Genomic DNA, 19,126 nt, shown 5'->3' with positions numbered 1-19,126 from the left:
AGGGCAAAAGAAGATAATAATCCTCAGACACTGCATCCTTTTAAATTGTAATTAACACCAAAGTAACAATACATTTTGTGACATGATTTGCAAGATTTTGTTGTAAATAATGACTTTTCTCTGCTTTCTATGATAATTTGATATTTTCTGACTTCACAGAACCAAGAATTGAAAAAACAAGAAAATGATGGATATTTTACTTGAACACAATAATAACAATATATGAAACTTTGTGGTAATAAATGAGAATTGAGCTCCTGTCTCCTTAAAAGAGCCATATTTTGAGATTTATTTTTGCAGCTCGGTAAAGGTGAACAGTTTTCTTAGTCATTTTGGTAGTAAAAAATGGAAATTCTGCGACACGCTACATAATGCCTAAAACACATGTTCATTTTAATTTTCATATACCTTGTGCCTTGAAACAAAAGAGTTTGTGATAACCTTATGGGCACTTAGGTGTTGTAAAACACAGTACCATTGGTCATGGTCGGCATCACAGTTGCAGGCGAATCTTGAATCCAGACACTTGCCCAGCAGAGCACATGCACACTGATGGCTGTCAGGCAGAGCTCCACCCCAGTATGTCTGGACCCGACCCGGACCTGGACCTGCACCTCCCATCCACCAGCTCAAAGGAGCACCATCTTAAAACATGCACAGATAAACACAACATTGGGCTCTTTTTACATCCGGGTATTCTGATTCTCTGAAAAAGGTGCATTTCAATCGATCAACTCTGAGTTAGAGTAGAATTTAGAATTAGAAAAAAGAAAAGTTTAGAAAAATTGGATCTTGAAACAAGAAAGAAAAAGATAAAGCTGAAGAAAATGTAGATTATTCACAACAGATGTGCAATTTTTGAAGCTCAACTGACTAAAACAACTCTGCATGGCTAGGCTCTGGCTTCTATGTTTTGACAATAGAACTAAATTTATTTTCACTGAACTAAATACATATCCTGCACTACTTTTGTTTCCAAATTGATGTATCTTTATCTTATCAACTAAGAAAAAAATGGGATAAACTTAAGTAATTGGACTTTACCAATGGAGGTGAGCAGACGAGACCTTCTGCAGTGGTAGGATAATTCCTGCTCACAGTGGTCGGACTGACTGATGATGGCTGCCAGCTGGTCATCTGCAGAGGAGTAGTTGAAGTGAGCAAAGTGTTGGTTTTTCTCAGAGGAGGACAGAAGTCTGGTTATCTCTGTGTTATTATGCTGGATCTCCACCCACGTCTTTTCTTCTGTAGGAGAAACAGAATGGGAAGACTGAGATGAAGAACAGCTTTTTGAGATGTTCTGGGTCCCAAACCTTGATTCAGAATGACAGTGTGAAATATGTTGAGATATGCGTGTCATACCTGTCATATTACAGTAAACCGTCTGAGGTTTGATTGGCCCACTGCCGTCCACATCAATGTAGTAGTGTCCTGACGTGTTCCCTTTATATTTGTACATTTCACAAGATCGTTCATACGATGCTGAGTAGGGGAAACATCAGAGTGTCAGTATAATGGAGTCCATCAAAGCAGCTTTTGGTTTAGCTTTATCTTTATTGATGCAAACTGGAGCCTGACATCATCACAGCGGTCAGGAAGTACCTGGGCAGACCACAAGTCAGTAAATGACGACTTCAGGACCTTTCATTGCACAATTTATAATAAAAACATCGGGTTAAGCGGTAGCTATGAAAATATTCCCACACCTGTGGCAGACTAAGTAGTTTGGTTGTTGGTTTTTAATGAAGTAGGTAATCAAGTTACATTACTTTTTTAATCTTTATAAACCAACTCATCCCTTTAAGTGTCACTGGGTTGCTGGAGCCTATCCCAGCTGTTGGTCAAATTCTGGGTACACCCTGGACAGGTCTGTTGCAGGGTCACACAACCACACACACATTCTCACAGCTAGGAATGAAAGTAAGCAATTAGCCATATGAAGCACATTTTTGGACCGTGGGACAAAGCCGGAATGCTCAGAGAAAACCTACCAATGCTCGGGGAGAACATGCAAACTCCACACAGAAAGGTCCCAGCTGGAATTTTTCACTGTGAAGTTAGATTGCTGACCACTGCAACCCCCATGTAGGACTACAGTACTTTTTTTTCATCTATTAAGTATTTATTGTTCATAATTCTTATTGTAAACTTTTAATTGAATTCACTTGCTGCAGCTGCTGATAGTGGTGTACATTACAGTTTTAGTCAAATCACATTTCAGATATCTCTTGTCATCAGATTCTGTGAAAGCTCCCTCAGGCCAACAGTAGCTGGGACAGGTCCGGCAACCCCATGACCCCTAAAGGGATATAGCAGGTTAAGAAAATGGATGGATAGATGTGAGGCATGTACATATAGAAAAGATGATGAAGCACAAAATACACAAAAATGTTGTGACTGTCTTTAAAGACCAGGCCAGTTCAGCCAAATCCAGAGAAGAACAGGAACGTCTTCTGATAGCTGATAACCTAAGACAGAAACATAAAGCTGATAAAGTCAGAAAAGACGAGCAGAACTTAAACATCTAGAAAAAAATATCAAATATAGTTAAAGAGGCACTGTAAAAAAGAAAGAACTTTGAGCAATCTTCCTTTAAAAGTAAATACATGACATCCAAACCCCAATTCCTGCTCTTTTCCTAACTCAGACCAGCAGTCCTTCTCTCTGAAATCAACCAAATAAATTACCGGTAAGTCACTTTTACAATACTGATAGATTTCTTAAAGTTAAACTGAACTTTACATCATACTGAATGTGATACACATACGTTTTTTAACAATCTTAAACATTAAAACAATTGCTGAGATGGACATCTTAAAATGCTTCCCTTTCTGTATGACCTATTTTAAATAGCTGAGTTCAGCAAATATTTTATTGTATAATTGTTTTTCCTCAAAGGTAGAAAAAGGAGTGTCTGAAGCCACAAAATGCCTAAGGTTAAAATACAAAGCTATAAGGAAAATTTTGACCTTTAAGTGCCTGATGTATGCTCTTTGAAGAGGAAAAAAGGAAAACTGTGCCTTCTAGTCACAACACCCCTTTGTTCTCTTTAGCTTTCTCAAAGTGGGTAAAGAAGCACTTTATGTTCAGCTATTGCTTACAGCCTCATTTCATCCACGGGGGCCTTAATAAAAGCAATCCTGTCATGAAGTCTCTTTTATTGTATTTTAAAATACAATAAAACAGAGACTTCACCACACTGTCACAGAACAGCTCCTGCTGTGATGTAGAACAACGTTAATGTACACAGACTGATTGTATGAGACACACATTAGACAGTAAAATGCAATAGAAAGCAGACCTAGTCAGACATTCCATACTTTTATTTATTTTTTTTCAAAGTAAATGCAACCCCAGTTCCAAATGAATTCGCTAAGCATTGATGTAAGAAGCACTGAAGTCTTTAAGTCTTTTAAAAAGAAGAGAAATAAAAACACGCCTTTCAAGCGGAAAATTTGAAGACATAAAGATGTTAATGTTTTTTGTCCCCCATTTGAACCCTAATTTATATTTTAGGCACTTCAAAAAGTATATGTAATGTTAGATGTTAGTATCAAGATTAATTGAAATGCTGTAAAAATTGAGTTATCTAAAATGATTAATCAGAATTTCACTTTTAGGGGTTGAACGATTAATTGACTTAATTGATAAATCGGTTTATATTCGTACGATCCAACCAGATCAATCTGTCTGAGGCATGTTGTTAATCGAATCAACCTATACCATAATAAAATTATTTAAAATTGAAATAAATCGATTGTATAAGTAATATATGACTACAATATTAAAAATGGCCAAGTCCATCAAAGCAGACAACACAAATATAAGGGCAGGGAAAACTTATCAAGCCATCATTACAGTCCATGTATGGAAACACTTTGACTCTTAAAGACGTGAACAGTGTGGTTCTATTAATGCTACGTTTGTATTATTTTGATGTGGTAACACAACAGTGGACTGAACTTCATGAAACTAAAATGTTAATGGATGTACCATTAATTCTTGTTTACTTGTTTTTACACATATTTAATTTACACTTGATTATCTTGCAAGAAATACAAGGAATTGGGAAAACTTCACCTACACTGTTTATTACCTTTTTTACTGAAGATGTCCTGGATCAATTTTAGGTCAGTGAATAGAATCAAATTGGATTGATCAAAATCTTCTTCTTTCTCTTTCGGCTTTTCCCATCAGGGGTCGCCACAGCGAATCATCCTTTTCCACCTCACTCTATCATGGACATCTTCTACCCTAACATTAGCCAACTTCATGTCCTCTGTTAAGACATCCATGTATCTCCTCTTTGGCCGTCCTCTTGCCCTCCTGCCAGGCAGCTCCATCTCCAACATCCTTCTACCAATATATCCACTATCCCTCCTCTGAACATGTCCAAACCATCTCAGTCTGGCTTCTCTGACTTTGTCGCTGACACAGGCAACATGAGCCGTCCCTCTGATGTACTCGTTCCTTATCCTGTCTAACCTGGTCACTCCTAAGGAGAACCTCAACATCTTCATCTCCGCTACCTCCATCTCAGCCTCTTGTCTCTGTCTCACTGCTACCGTCTCTAACCCATAGAGCAGAGCTGGTCTCACCACTGTCTTGTACACCTTTCCTTTGAGTCTTGCTGGCACTCTTCTGTCACACAACACTCCTGACACTTTCCTCCAACCGCTCCAACCTGCCTGCACTCGCCTCTTCACCTCTTTTCCACAATCCCCATCACACTGAACTGTTGACCCCAAGTACTTAAACTCCTGCACCTTCTTCACCTCAGTCCCCTGTAACCTAACGCTTCTACCTTGATCCCTCTCGTTCAGACACATGTATTCTGTCTTACTACGACTGACCTTCATACCTCTTCTTTCCAGAGCAAACCTCCACCTCTCTAGCTGTTCCTCCACCTGCTCTCTACTCTCACTGCAAATTACAATGTCATCCGCAAACATCATTGTCCAGGGAGATTCCTGTCTTACCTCGTCTGTCAGCCTGTCCATCAGCATAGCAAACAAAAAAGGACTCAAAGCTGATCCTTGGTGTAGTCCCACCTCCACCTTGAACTCCTCTGTCTGACCTACAGCACATCTCACCACCGTCATACTTCTCTCATACATGTCCTGAACTACTCTGACATACTTTTCTGCCACTCCAGACGACCTCATACAGTACCACAGCTCCTCCCTCGGCACCCTGTCATACGCCTTCTCTAAATCTACGAACACACAATGCAGCTCCTTCTGACCTTCTCTGTACTTTTCCATCAACATTCTCAAAGCAAAAATGGCATCAGTGGTGCTCTTACGGGGCATGAAACCATACTGCTGCTCACAAATCTCCACCTTCTTCCTAAGCCTGGCTTCCACTACTCTTTCCCACAGCTTCATTGTGTGGCTCATCAACTTTATTCCTCTATAGTTGCTGCAGTTCTGCGTGTCACCCTTGTTCTTAAAGATTGGGACCAGAACGCTTCTCTTCCATTCCTCAGGCATCTTCTCACTCTCTAAAATCCTATTGAACAACCTTGTTAGAAATTCCACTGCTGTCTCTCCTAGGCACTTCCATACCTCCACAGGTACGTCATCAGGACCAACGGCCTTTCCGCTCTTCATCCTTTTCAGAGCCTTCCTAACCTCATCCTTTCCAATCTCTGCTACTTCCTGCTCCACAACAACCACATCTTCCTCCCTTCTTTCCCTGTCATTTTCCTCGTTCATCAGCTCCTCAAAATACTCCTTCCATCTTTTCTGTACACTCTCTTGGGTTGTTAGCACCTTTCCATCTCTGTCCTTAATCACCCTTATCTGTTGCACGTCCTTCCCATCTCTGTCTCTCTGTCTGGCTAGCCTGTACAAGTCCTTCTCTCCTTCCTTTGTGTCTAACCTGTCATATAGCTCATCGTAAGCTTTCCGTTTGGCCTTTGCCACCTCTCTCTTCACTTTACGCTGCGCTTCCTTGTACTCCTGTCTACCTTCCTCAGTCCTTTCTACATCCCACTTCCTTTTAGCCAACCTCTTCCTCTGGACGCATTCCTGTACTTCCTCATTCCACCACCAAGTCTCTTTACCGTCTTTCCTCTTTCCAGATGACACACCTAGCACCTTCCTACCTGTTTCCCTGATAATCTCTGCTGTAGTTTCCCAGTCCTCTGGAAGCTCATCCTGACCACCCAGGACCTGCCTCAACTTCTGCCTAAATTCCTCACAAGTTTCTTCATTCTGTAGCTTCCACCACTTGGTCTTCTTTTCTGTTTTCCCTCTCTTCTTCTTCCTGACCTCCAGAGTCATCTTACACACCACCATGCGGTGCTGTCTGGCTACACTCTCTCCTACCACCACTTTGCAGTCATTAACCTCTCTCAAATGACCTCGTCTACATAGGATGTAGTCCACCTGAGTACTCCTACCTCCACTTCTGTATGTCACTCTATGTTCCTCTCTCTTCTGGAAGTAAGTGTTGACTACAGCCATTTCCATCCTCTTCGCAAAGTCCACCACCATCTGTCCCTCCAGATTCCTTTCCTTCACACCAAACCTGCCCATCACCTCCTCATCACCTCTGTTGCCCTCACCAACATGCCCATTAAAGTCTGCTCCAATAACAACTCTCTCTCCTCTGGGAAAACTCTCTATGACCTCATCCAACTCACTCCAGAATCTCTCCTTCACTTCTAACTCACAGCCAACCTGTGGCGCATACCCACTGACTACATTCACCATCACCCCTTCAATTTCTAACTTTAGGCTCATCATCCTGTCTGAGACTCTTTTCACCTCTAGAACACTGTTTACAAACTCCCCCTTCAGAATCACTCCTACCCCGTTTCTCTTCCTATCAACACCATGATAGAACAGTTTGTATCCTCCTCCAATACTACGTGCCTTGCTGCCCTTCCACCTTGTCTCCTGCACACACAGTACATCTACCTTCCTTCTCTCCATCATGTCTGCCAGCTCTCTGCCTTTCCCTGTCATTGTGCCAACGTTAAGAGTCCCTATTCTCAAACCTATGTTCCTGCCTTTTCCCTTCTCTCTCTGGCAACGGACCCTTCTGCCTCCCCTCTTTCTTCGACCAACAGTAGTCAAATTTCCACCGACACCCTGTAGGTTAACAGCATCGGTGGCGGTCGTTGTTAACCCGGGCCTCGACCGATCCGGTATGTCTAAAGTGTTGTGGATGATTCGCATGGTTATTTTGGTAATTTTTTACGCCGGATGCCCTTCCTGACGCAACCCTCTCTATTTATCCGGGCTTGGGACCGGCACAGAAGTTACTGGCTTGCAACCCCTGTGGCTAGATTGGATTGATCAAAATATTGACTATAATTATATCAGTAACCATGAATTATGAAATGAATCACATTGTTGTTAAGATGAAAAGTTAAGCCACTATTTACTATATTGACTATTCAAGTTTGAATAGCCCTCGTGTAAAATCAGCCAATTCATCAATTGATTAAGGAAATGTTTTGTTTTTTTTCACTTCAGTCATTTCCACTCTAAGTAATAAAACCTTGAAGAATGTTCCATTTGTTTGGGACTTGTAACCATCCTACCCATGCTTACAGCTGTGGCAGGTGGCTCCTCTGTAGCCGCTGTTGGAGCAGTTGCAGTGGAAGGTGCTCCAAGTCTGAATGCATTTGCTTCCATGTTCACAGTGGCTGGGGGTGCACCTGGAGAACATGCAGATGAAATATGAATATCTCAAAATGTGATGTATATGTGTCAACCTCCTGCTTTTACAAACCCATCCCTGCTTCAGCCTCATTGTCAAGTTTCAAACACGATTCCGTTTTATTGTTATTCCAGCAGTTTCAGTCTGCCAGATTTAACAGAGTAAAATTATTGAAAAGTACAGTCTAACAGTTTACATTGTGAAGAGGTGAATAAATTAGCTAATAAAATGATTCATTGTAAAAGTAGTAGCGTGCAGTGACTGATGAACTGTGTGAACAATAACAATCCTCAATCTCATTTCTACACCTCAATTCTTTGCCCACACAGCATGTTGTGTTGAGTATGGTGGATGCTAACCAAGATGGCAGTAACCTTAGGGTGTATTCAGACTGGAAATGTCTGTTGGTCCGGACCAAGTCCACTTAATTTGTTCTGGATCGCTTCCTGAACCTTATGCTTGGTCTGTATTCAGTCATTGTTGGGATGGTTCACTTATTATTTACTTATTAATACTTTACATCTCGCTGACCAATTCTGAACATCTGTCTCAACGTCAGGAACAACACTTTTTACTTTCTACTTTGGTACAGCGGAGGCATGCTGCAAGATGGTTACTGAGGGGACAACGGCCAACAAGGCACGCTGGTAAGTGTTTATAACCTATAAATTGTCAGGAAAACAGCATAAGAAGCAAAGTGTATCACATTAAAACTCGTTTTAATGAGCCTGCATTCATTCGACCAAACTTGAAGGTGTTGCTGTGGCTCATCGTTGCTCTACATTTGTTCACAGCTTACTGTCCCTACACTGTTTACATCCCATAATGCCAGTAATGAAAATTTATTTTCAACAACTATGCACTCAATTTCTCTGCAATATTAGATGAGATTTAATTGAATTGCAGTTCTTTTTTTTTTTTTCAAAGGTACTGGTTGGTGTATTTTTTTGCCTTCAACTGAGAGCTAAAAAAAAATAATGAATTTATAAATAGCTGTTAAGTCATCCAAAAAAATTCCACATGGCACTGAACAACACAAAATTGAATAAATCATTTATTCTCCATCTCGTCAGGGTTAACACATTAAATAAAAAAAAATAACTGCAAGCTGTCCGTAACAGATGTACTGTTAGAGATATTGATTTAGATTACACTTTATTGTCATCACATGTGCAAGTGCAGCCAAAGAAATATTATTTGGTATAAAAGTTAAAAGATAGGGAAAACCACAGTGGGACATTAAATCTCAAACCTCAGAGAGAACTTGAAAGACAATATGTTCAAAACCAGCTGTCAAAATCCAACTCTACTGTGTTTTCAAATGTTTCAAATCTTTGTTCTTCAAAAACATTGTAGCACAACTCGCAAAAAAGCTACCAAATGCAGAGCTACCAAAAACGGTTAAAGGAAAGCAAGCAAAATAATTTTGAAATAAAAAGAAAGTGGAGGATGAAAGCAGAAAATGTGAGATAGAGGAGGTAAAACAGACAGTAAAGGAGGAGGGCTGAAGATGGAGATCACAGTGGTGCAAACAGCAATTCCATATTAGCTGCATTTTGACACTGAAAACATGGAAATGAGGTTATGGGACATGTGCACAGAGACGTTCTCATTAATGCTACTTTATCGTCAGCAGCATCCCTGCAGGCACATTTTAAACTTAACCATTATATATGTTTCACATCCTCACAGGGACCTCAGTAAACAGCCAGGAAAAAATGTTATTTACCCCAACTCCCCACAACAACCCTATAATACCATAAAATGTCCCCCTAGGGACTTCAAATTTCCACAATAATATATTAAAAAGACAGAATACTTTTCTGTTTTAAAATAAATATGAAGAGACAGACCAAGTAACCCTGGGGGAAAGAACACGTCTTTATCATATGTATACACTGCATCTGTCTAATCTTATAAAAGAAATGAAAATAGCCAAAGGAATGCAAAAAGGGAGATTTTAAAATAATAGAGGGTAAATCCCAATGCATCAATCTTGCTGTGCTATCAGTGAATTCTAACCATGACACGTCTCTGAAACATCCAGAGCTGTGTTACTGGCACGTGTCTGGCTTGTCTTTTGCTAAATGGTTTTTAAAAAGTGTTTAAGATCTTTCTTTAAAGAAAATCATGCAATAAATGAAAGGCAGATTTCTACAATCTTCCATTCTTTTTCTTTTTCCTTGTCAGATAATTATAAACATACTCCTTCCATATTATCAGGTAATGCACACATTTTCCAAACCTTTACAACAAAATCCAACTCTTTTGTGTATTACCAAAGAATGTAGTAGTTTACTTTTGTACTGACTTTCTGACTTGTTTTTGAACTCCAACACTTCCATTTAAGGATCGTTTAACTCAGAAAATCTACGAGTGAAGTAAACATAGGGTTTAACTCACATTTGCTTGAAATGAAAAAAATACAAGTATAAATGCTACGTGGCACGTCAAACCATCAAGGCTTTTGTTCAGACAGTTGCACTGTAAGTTCATTATTTTCTCCAACAAGTGTTGCATTAGTTACAATGTCAGCTGGTGATACTTTCCCATGAGAGCCACCTTTGTGGGATTAAAGCAAGATGTCATTATCATTTTCTACAGGTGTGACATTAAGATGTGGTAATGATTTAAGGATCAGTCTGTTTTTCTATAAATCATCAATTCGGTGCACAATCACAGTACAAAGCAAGGTCACATGACTGAGACAAACTCAGCGACAGTTTCTTAAGCAGTGTGACTGTACTATGTAAAGCAGCCTTAATCATGAGAATTCCTACCATAAAAAATAAAAAAAACCTTAGGTGTTTTTACTGCTCCCCCTCACCTGTGTACCATTACTGGACAACAGTGACAAAGCTAGAACATTTTAGGGGGGGGGGGGCTAAAGGCTATGGACACACTCAGGACAGAAGACAAGGGAAGTTTAGTCGATAAGTGTAAAAATTGATTTAAGACCAGCTGGTTAAACTGTGCTTCCCATTTTAACTCTTAAAGTCATCTTTTACTATTGGTTTGAGTCCAAAGAAGCATAGCTTCAGTTGAATACATTGATTATCAGCCATGACTTTGTGCAACCTTACACTGCACAGAAACCTTACATGGTAGATCTTGCCAAAAAAGTCAATTAGGAATACAAAGTTGGTTTGTGACTGCCATTCTGCACAAAGCTTAGTTTGAAAATCAGAACCACTGCCAGTCTAAAAAAATCTAAACTTTACTATGAAGCCCTTTCTAACTCAAACAACTCCTTGTCACCACACAGGGAATTTTGTAATAACAGTCCTAATTTGTATTGCACCACCCACCTGTACATTCTCTTTCTACCAAAATTTGTCAATACGTTAGTGTACATTTTTGAGTTCGATAGCCTCCTGGCTCATCAAACTGTTGGCAATAGAAACTAGATTTCATTTTATCTCTTTATATTTGTAATTTCACATCAAAGCGGGTTTTCTAATGAAGTGTGCGCAGAACGCGGAACGTTCACTGACCTCATTGAGAACGTTTTAGAAAAAGAGGAGCCAGTGAGCTGTCAGAAAAATGACACATTTTGCTGTTGCTGTATCCTTCAGTCTCTGTGTAGCTCCCTGCATATTACAAAGTGTCCTTGGAGAAGACACTGAACCTGACTTTGTCCTTGGTCTTCAAACTTTGATTATAAGTTACTGTCCATTCACATACAGTATTTATAAAATACATAGAAAAGCTCCAAAGGAGTTAACAAATAGGGTTTTTCTAACCAAAGTTGCAAAAAAACAATGTATTAAATGTCATTCACAAGTGACACGTAACAGACAGACCTTTATTCGGACAAATATAGCTACAGAAATCGTGAGATCAGCATCTCCACAATATTCATAATGTAAAAAGTTACATGTTTGGGACTTGCTTTCTTTTTTTAAATGGCATTTCAGTCGCACAAGAAAACTGCAGATGATGGATGACATCCTACTGCACAAAAAAGAAAAGGCAAAAAAGGTTATTGCTAAAGAAGCTGACTGTTCGCACAATCTAAGCACATTACTTAAAGGTTGTATATAAGGAAAGAGGTGTCAAAACACTAGAGACAACTATAGTCCTGAGAGGATTATAAAACTGAGCCTCTCCAAGAATAGAGGGGGAATTTCAAAAAAAGTGGACTGCTGCTGGAAAGTGGGCTTGAAGAGTGTCCACACGCCCACATATTTTGGATATAGACTTCATCTGTTGCATTCCTTGTGGCAAAACAGCGCTTGGGTGTTTTCACTGGATCAAAGTCCTCCCTTTGGAAAAAAAAAATTTCTATCATATTTTGGAAGTCAAGGTCCCAGAGTCAAGTCTTTAAGCTGAGGCTCTGGAGTCACATGCAGCTCCTTCATGCTAGCGATTGCAATATAAAATGGGTTTGTAGTTAATTTCTTTTAGTTAATTAAGTTTTGACACGGGCTGCACGGTGGAACAGTGGTTAGCGCTCTTGCCTCAGCAAGAAGGCCCCCGGTTCAAGTCCCGTCTGGGGGACCTGAAACAGAACATCAATGGGGGACCTTTCTGTGTGGAGTTTGCATGTTCTCCCTGTGTATGCGTGGGTTCTCTCCGGGATCTCCGGCTTCCTCCCTCCGTCCAAAAACATGCTTTGCAGTTTAATTGCTCGCTCTAAATTGTCCTTAGGTGTGAGAGTGGATGGATGTGTGATTGTGGACATTCTACCCTGCGACAGACTGGCGACCTGACCAGGGTGTCCCCCTGCCTTCGCCCATAAGTGGCCGGGATAGGCTCCGGCAGCCCTGTGGCCCCGAAAGGGATAAAATGGAAAAGAAAATGAAAAAAAAAGTTTTGACATTTCTTTTTGTATTTTAAAAGGGTCAGAGCGGTTTAATATTAGAATAAGCTTAAAGCACATATTCATTTATTTAAACATTGGATTCTACAATGTTGTCTTGCCCATATTCGATTCATGAAAAGAGAAAAACAATGATGGTGCACCAAAGTCAAATTGATGGAAAATGCCATGTTTGACTAGACTCTCTCTTTTTAATTCAAATACATTTGCTGCAACAGGACAAGTGTATTTGATACGGGGGTATTTTCTTTAAGTGAACTTCTATGTGTTGCTGTTAAAAGCAACAGTTCAAATGGTAATACAAAGAAATTTCTAATACTTAAATTATTCTACATATTTCAATGGTACATTTATAAATTAATAGCTCAATGATCACAAAAAGATCAATATAGCATATTTTTCTAAACAGTCACTTTGCAGCCCTTGTTAGGTTTTGGTCTGTAGAAACTGGACCAAATGGCTTCATAGCGTTAGAGTTTGTAGACCCCTGCTCTAGAAGAACACGAGGAAGGTACCAAATCCAGTTAGCATGGGGCTCCAGAATTTTAATCAGTGGTAGTTTGTGAAGCCGTGTTATCTGCTGGTATTCCTCCACCACTAGGAAGATTAAGAGCAATTCATGCAAGCTCATTGACCATCTTCATAGAAATGCTAAAAGAAATTCCAGTTAAGCATGGTATATACAAAGACTCTCAAAAGTACCAATTTCTGGTTTAGGGACCATAGTTTTATTCTTTGACCAGCAAACTGACCTAAACAAGGAGGCTTTTTTCTGAATAAAACCCCAAGGTTGCCACATTCTGATTGCCTCCAAAATTAAGTATACAGTATACAATCTATTTCTGATCTAGAATATTTTTATGGTCCTTTAAGATACTTATATTTTCTGAAATAAAAATGTGCGTTTGAATTGTCTTTGTGATTTTCTTTTTAAAGCAATAAACACTTTGTACTGCATCACAATAATACAAAGTTTGCACTTTATAAATGAAAAAAAAAAATCAGCTTTTCCATTAAGATTTTAATTAAGACGATCGCGGTGATGCTGTAGTATCGCGAGACCCAGCGAGACGAGTGTGGTGAGTCGACTTGGCGGCGCGTAAGCATTTGAACAAACATTTTCGATCTTGTTTCATTTTTCCGCCATATTAAAATATTTCCTGCTAACTAACATAACCTGTTAAGAGTATTAAGCTTCTGTCAGCCTGGAGGACCTGGAGAAATTCATTGACGAGTGTTATAATACCTGCAACATGGTGAAGCCCAGAACCGCCACCACCACCCCCTCCGCCAAGCGTGAGAGGCCTGAGGACTCTCCCGGGGCTGTGTCCTCTCCAGGCAGCGGAATGAGCGATATCCTGGATTCGATTGATAAAAAGCTCTCCAGCTTTGATGGCCGCCTCAATCTGCTGGAGATCCTCCATAGAGAATTTCAAGGTCTGCGGGAGTCTCTGGAATTCAGCCAGCAGCAGGTGCGGGAGCTCGCAGCGGAGAACCAGGCCCTCAGAGAGACCGTCAAGACCCTGGGCAATGATACCGCCCGTCTCTCCGAGGAGAACCGATCCATCAAGGAAACCCTCCTGGATCTTCAGTCGAGGAGCATGAGGGACAATCTAGTGATCGCGGGGGTTCCAGAGGAGGTAGGAGAAGACCCCGAGGCCACCGTGAGATCCTTTTTACAGGTCCACCTGAAGCTCCCCAAGGAGGAGGTGCAGAAGATCTCTTTCCACAGAGTTCACCGCCTCGGAGGAAGAAGGTCCGACCACCAGCGCCCGCGTCCTATTGTGGCTAAATTCGAACATTTCAAACAGAAGGAGTTGGTGAAGGGCCGCGGACGGGAACTGGAAGGCACGCATTACAGCGTTAATGATCAGTTCCCGGCAGAAAATCCTCCGTAGAAGGAAGATCCTGTTCCCGCTGAGGAGGAAGCATCTTGCTGCTGGTTCGAGAGCGGTTGTGGCCGTTGATAAACTTTACGTGGACGGCCAGCTGTTCCGGGACCCGGAGATCACCCCCTGGCTGTGCTGAAGGCTTTCAGACCCGCGCTGAGAACATCTGCGCTGCCCAGAAGAAACCCGCTAAACTTACTTCAATGAATGGAAAACCGGATCATCAATAATCCACACCTCGATCTCAGGAAAACAGTCTTTTTTTTCTCTCTTCACCTCAGTCCCACTCATGTTTCTATTGTTGTTTTGTTGTTGTTTTCGTTTTCCCTTCTATCTCTTTTTTTCTTTCCTTTACTCCCCCCCCCCCCTCTCCCCCCTCATTATATGTAAATCACCTGGAAGCAACTCATCCTCGGTAAGTATTTATTTATGCACGGAGCGGGCGCGCGCACACACAAGCGCACACAGGGGCGTGCACATGCGATCCCGCACACACACGCCGACATACTGCAATCACCTCACACAGGCTCTCATAGGACGCACGCGACACGCAGCTCACATAGCCAGAAAACGTTCACGCGCACAGCGCTTCTCAATGCGGGCACGCGCACACGGACTGGTACACAAGCACTACTTAGCTTTACACCTTTTCAGTCAGAGCAGTTATGAACAGTCTTAACATCGTTAGCTGGAATGTGCGTGGACTTGGCTCTGAGCCAAAGAGATTGAAAGTGTTAAATCACCTGGATGGTCTAAAAGCAGATATAGCTCTACTGCAGGAGACCCATTTATCAAATTCTTTGAATCACCTTATGTGCTGCTTACAATTTCCAGTTATATACTCTGCCAGTTACAACTCCAAACAACGAGGAGTTGCTGTTTTAATTAATAAAAATCTTAATTTTACTCATAAGGATACAGTTACTGACCCAGAAGGCAGATTTGTAATCATTAATATATCCATTCAGAATAAGGACTTTTGTATAGCGAGCGTTTATGGGCCTAATGTTGACGACTCTTACTTCTTTCACAGATTCTTCACCTCACTCTCAGTTCACTCTGACTCCACAATCATTATAGGAGGAGACTTCAACCTTGTTCTGGACCCTGAACTTGACAGACTCAGCACAGCAGCAAATCAGCGTACATGGCGGTCTGCAAGTATTCTAAAGCAGTACATGAATGATCTGGGTCTCTGCGACGCGTGGCGCTCATGTCATCCAAACGCTAAGGGGTTCACCTTTTTTTCTCCAGTTCACCATTCACACTCCCGTTTAGACTATTTATTAATCAGTAACTCTCTTTTAAAAAACATTCAAAGTTCCAACATCCATCCAATTATTATCAGTGATCATGCACCAGTTTCTGTAAACATTTCTAGGGAAATATCCACACCCTCTGGTACAACCTGGAGGTTTAATACGTCTCTGTTAAAGGACCAGGAATTTATTGAATTCTTTAAAAAAGAGTGGGAAACCTTCTTAGACTTCAACAATACTCCAGACATCCCACCGTGCGTTCTTTGGGAAGCAGCAAAGGCAGTCATGAGAGGGAAAATCATTTCTTATTCAACGCACAAAAAACGCAAAGAGAAAGCAGATTTATTAGAATTAGAAAATAAAATCAAAACCCTGGAGACTGCTTATGCTGCTTCTGCACAGGAACGCATTCTGGGAGATCTGAAAAATTTAAAGCTGCAGTTAAATGACATCATCAATAAACAAACACAATTTCAAATACAAAGGCTACGACTTGAAAGATTTGAAAACTCTAATAAATCTGGCAAATTTCTGGCTAATCAGCTTAAAATTAATAGAGAAAAATCATCAATCACCTCTATTACGGACCAAACAGGAAATGTCACTCATGACCCGGTCAAAATTAATAACGCATTTGAAAACTTTTATAAAAACCTGTACACACCGCAGATCAATCCGTCAGAGCAAAGTATTGACTCATTTCTTAATAATGTAAACCTACCCAGGCTAAATGAGGATCAAATCACAAACTTAGATTCTCCGCTCTCGCTGTCTGAACTTCATGAAGCTCTGTTACTTATGCCTAATGGTAAAGCACCAGGGCCTGACGGCTTTCCTGCTGAGTTTTATAAAGAATTCTGGGAACAACTGGCACCAACATTTTATAAAACTGTCACATCTATTAATGAGAGCCAATCAATGCCACCTAACATGAACTCAGCCAACATAATTCTTCTTCTAAAACCAGACAAAGACCCCACTAGTCCTTCAAGCTATCGCCCTATTTCTTTAATTAATGCAGATGTAAAAATTATCTGCAAAGCACTAGCACAGAGAATAGAAAAAAATCACTCCTCACATAATTCACTTCGACCAGACTGGATTCATCAAAGGCAGACACTCGGATGATAATGTCCGTAGACTAGTTAATATAATAGACTTTGCCACCATTGAAAACCAGGAAATGACGGTACTATCGCTGGATGCTGAAAAAGCCTTTGACAGAGTAAATTGGAAGTTCCTTATTGCTGCCCTCCATAAGTTTGGTTTTGGAGAAGCATTCATCAATTGGATCAAAATATTATATCACAACCCCAATGCATCAGTTAGAACTAATAAACAGACTTCAAACAGGTTTTTTCTTGGAAGAGGAACCAGACAGGGCTGCCCACTCTCTCCTTCTCTTTTTGCTATATTCATTGAGCCTTTAGCTGCAGCAATAAGACAGAATGAGAGCATTATAGGAATAAAAACCAAACACAGCCATCATAAAATTAGTCTTTATGCGGATGACATATTACTGTTTTTAAGGAATTTACAATCTGTAAATGAAACAGCAATGATCATAAATGAATTCTCCTCCATATCAGACTATTCCATTAACTGGAATAAGTCTGTTTTATTACCACTCAACAGGAATATGGAACAAAGACTCACAATTCCAGTTAAAACAGGAAATATCAAATATCTGGGTATCTACTTTTCCCCCAAACTATCAGAACTGGTGCAGCTAAACCACACCCCATTACTGAAAAGCATACAGGACGATCTAACACGCTGGACCAACCTGCCTCTGTCCCTTATGGGCAAGGTAGCCACGGTTAAAATGAAAATCTTACCCAAAGTTAATTATCTCTTCTCAATGATTCCCACACAACCGCCATTAAAATGGTTCAAAACATTAGACTCATCCATATCAAGCTTTCTATGGAACAACAAACCTGCAAGAATTAGTCTAAAAACTTTAAAATCTACAAAAAGCTGTGGAGGATTAGAACTACCTAATTTCCACAAATACTTTCTTGCAAATAGATTACAATATATCTTAAAATGGTTAAAAAATAATCCAGAAACCAACTCATGGTTAGACTTGGAACAGGCGTTATGTGGAAAGATCAACCTTTCACAGCTACCATTTATTAGCCAAACAGTTAAAAAACAGGATTGTTTCAAAGGCATTAATATAAATGCCACCTTAACAGCCTGGTGGGAATTTCTCAAAATATCAAAATCATCAATTCAACCGTGCAAAATGACACCCATCTGGAACAACCCGGACATCCTTATTAACAAAAAAATGATTCACTTCCCAGCTTGGCAAGCAGGGGGCATAAAACAACTAGAGCACGTAATTATTGATAGAAGATTCATAACTCCCCAGGAACTTCAAGACAAACATGGAATAAATAACTTCTTGGAATATCAGCAACTTAAATCAAGTATTACTAAAAAGTATAAAATTAAAGACGACGATTTAAAGCTACCAGATGTAGTTACCACTCTGATTAATTTTTCAATGAATAGAACTCTCTCCAAAATATACAAACTTTTATGTAATTTAGATAACAATATTGCCCTTCCAACAAAAAAATGGGATGCAGATTTGAGCATCAGCACAGATGAAAGCTTCTGGTCAGAACTCTGTCTAAACACCTTTAAACTGACAAAAAGTCCAAATCTGCAGCTAATCCATCTCAAAACTCTTCACAGAATTTACTACACTGGACAGAGGATGTTCAAGATGGGTCTCAGTAACTCAGACATTTGCGAGCACTGTGATAATAATCTACCCGACAGTTACATGCACGCACTGTGGTTCTGCGCTCCTGTCCAGGCTCTCTGGCAGCAGGTATGTGCTGATCTATCAGTCTGGCTTAAGGTTTCAATCACTGCCTCGCCGTCACTTTGTGTGCTTGGTGACATGAGTGCCATCGATATAGAAGAAGGATTAGCATCTATCATTTTCATAACTCTTTGTATTGCCAAAAAAACTATTTTAATAAATTGGAAAAACAAGAAAAATATAAACATAAGTCAACACAGAAATCTGCTGTTTGATCATATCAGCTTGGAAAAAATGTCAGCCCAAAGCTCAAGTAACTTTGAAAGAATTCAGTCTCTCTGGTCTCCTGTGGTTGACTCCTTGACTTAGGGGGTGGGGGGCTTGGTCGTCGCTGCTCCTTGCCCTTCTGCCGTGGTTTGGGGTGGGGGTCGGGGCTTCCGGTGCCTGGCGGGGGCGGTGGGGGGCTTCGTTGGTCGGGGGGTCGGGTCCGGTGCCTGGGTGGGGCGGGCTGGGGCGCTGCGTGGTCCTCTGGGCTTGGGTGTGGGGGTGCGTGGTGGGGGGGTGGGGTGGTCTGGCTTGGCTTGGGGGGGTGGTCCCTTTGCCTGTGCTGGGGGGGGTTGGCGGGGGGCCCTGCTCGGGTGGGGGGGGGCCAGCGGCGCCGGATGGGCTGCCCATCTGCACCTGGGGCTGGGATCGGCCC

At 40.9% G+C, this 19,126-nt stretch overlaps 1 protein-coding gene across 8 annotated transcripts in view; it reads right to left on the bottom strand.

The window, feature by feature from the left end:
* LOC105357257 (contactin-associated protein-like 4) overlaps positions 1-19,126 on the bottom strand; it is a 137,580-nt gene that overhangs the window by 38,929 nt on the left and 79,525 nt on the right. For 7 of the 8 annotated variants that reach the window (XM_078946058.1, XM_078946056.1, XM_078946059.1 and 4 more), the window contains 4 exons: positions 7,566-7,672; positions 1,363-1,482; positions 1,045-1,245; positions 476-644 (listed from right to left, as the gene is read on the bottom strand). In XM_078946058.1, coding sequence (XP_078802184.1) covers positions 476-644; positions 1,045-1,245; positions 1,363-1,482; positions 7,566-7,672 — 597 coding nt within the window. The remainder of the gene's footprint in view (positions 1-475; positions 645-1,044; positions 1,246-1,362; positions 1,483-7,565; positions 7,673-19,126) is intronic. The other variant, XM_078946060.1, reaches the window with a different exon arrangement.

This window comes from Oryzias latipes, chromosome 4, assembly GCF_053564925.1.
Source record: "Oryzias latipes strain Hd-rR chromosome 4, Olatipes_Hd-rR_3.1".
NCBI lineage: Eukaryota > Metazoa > Chordata > Actinopteri > Beloniformes > Adrianichthyidae > Oryzias > Oryzias latipes.
The sequence above is the reverse complement of the archived record's forward strand: the minus strand, read 5'-3'. Positions and strand labels throughout refer to the sequence as shown.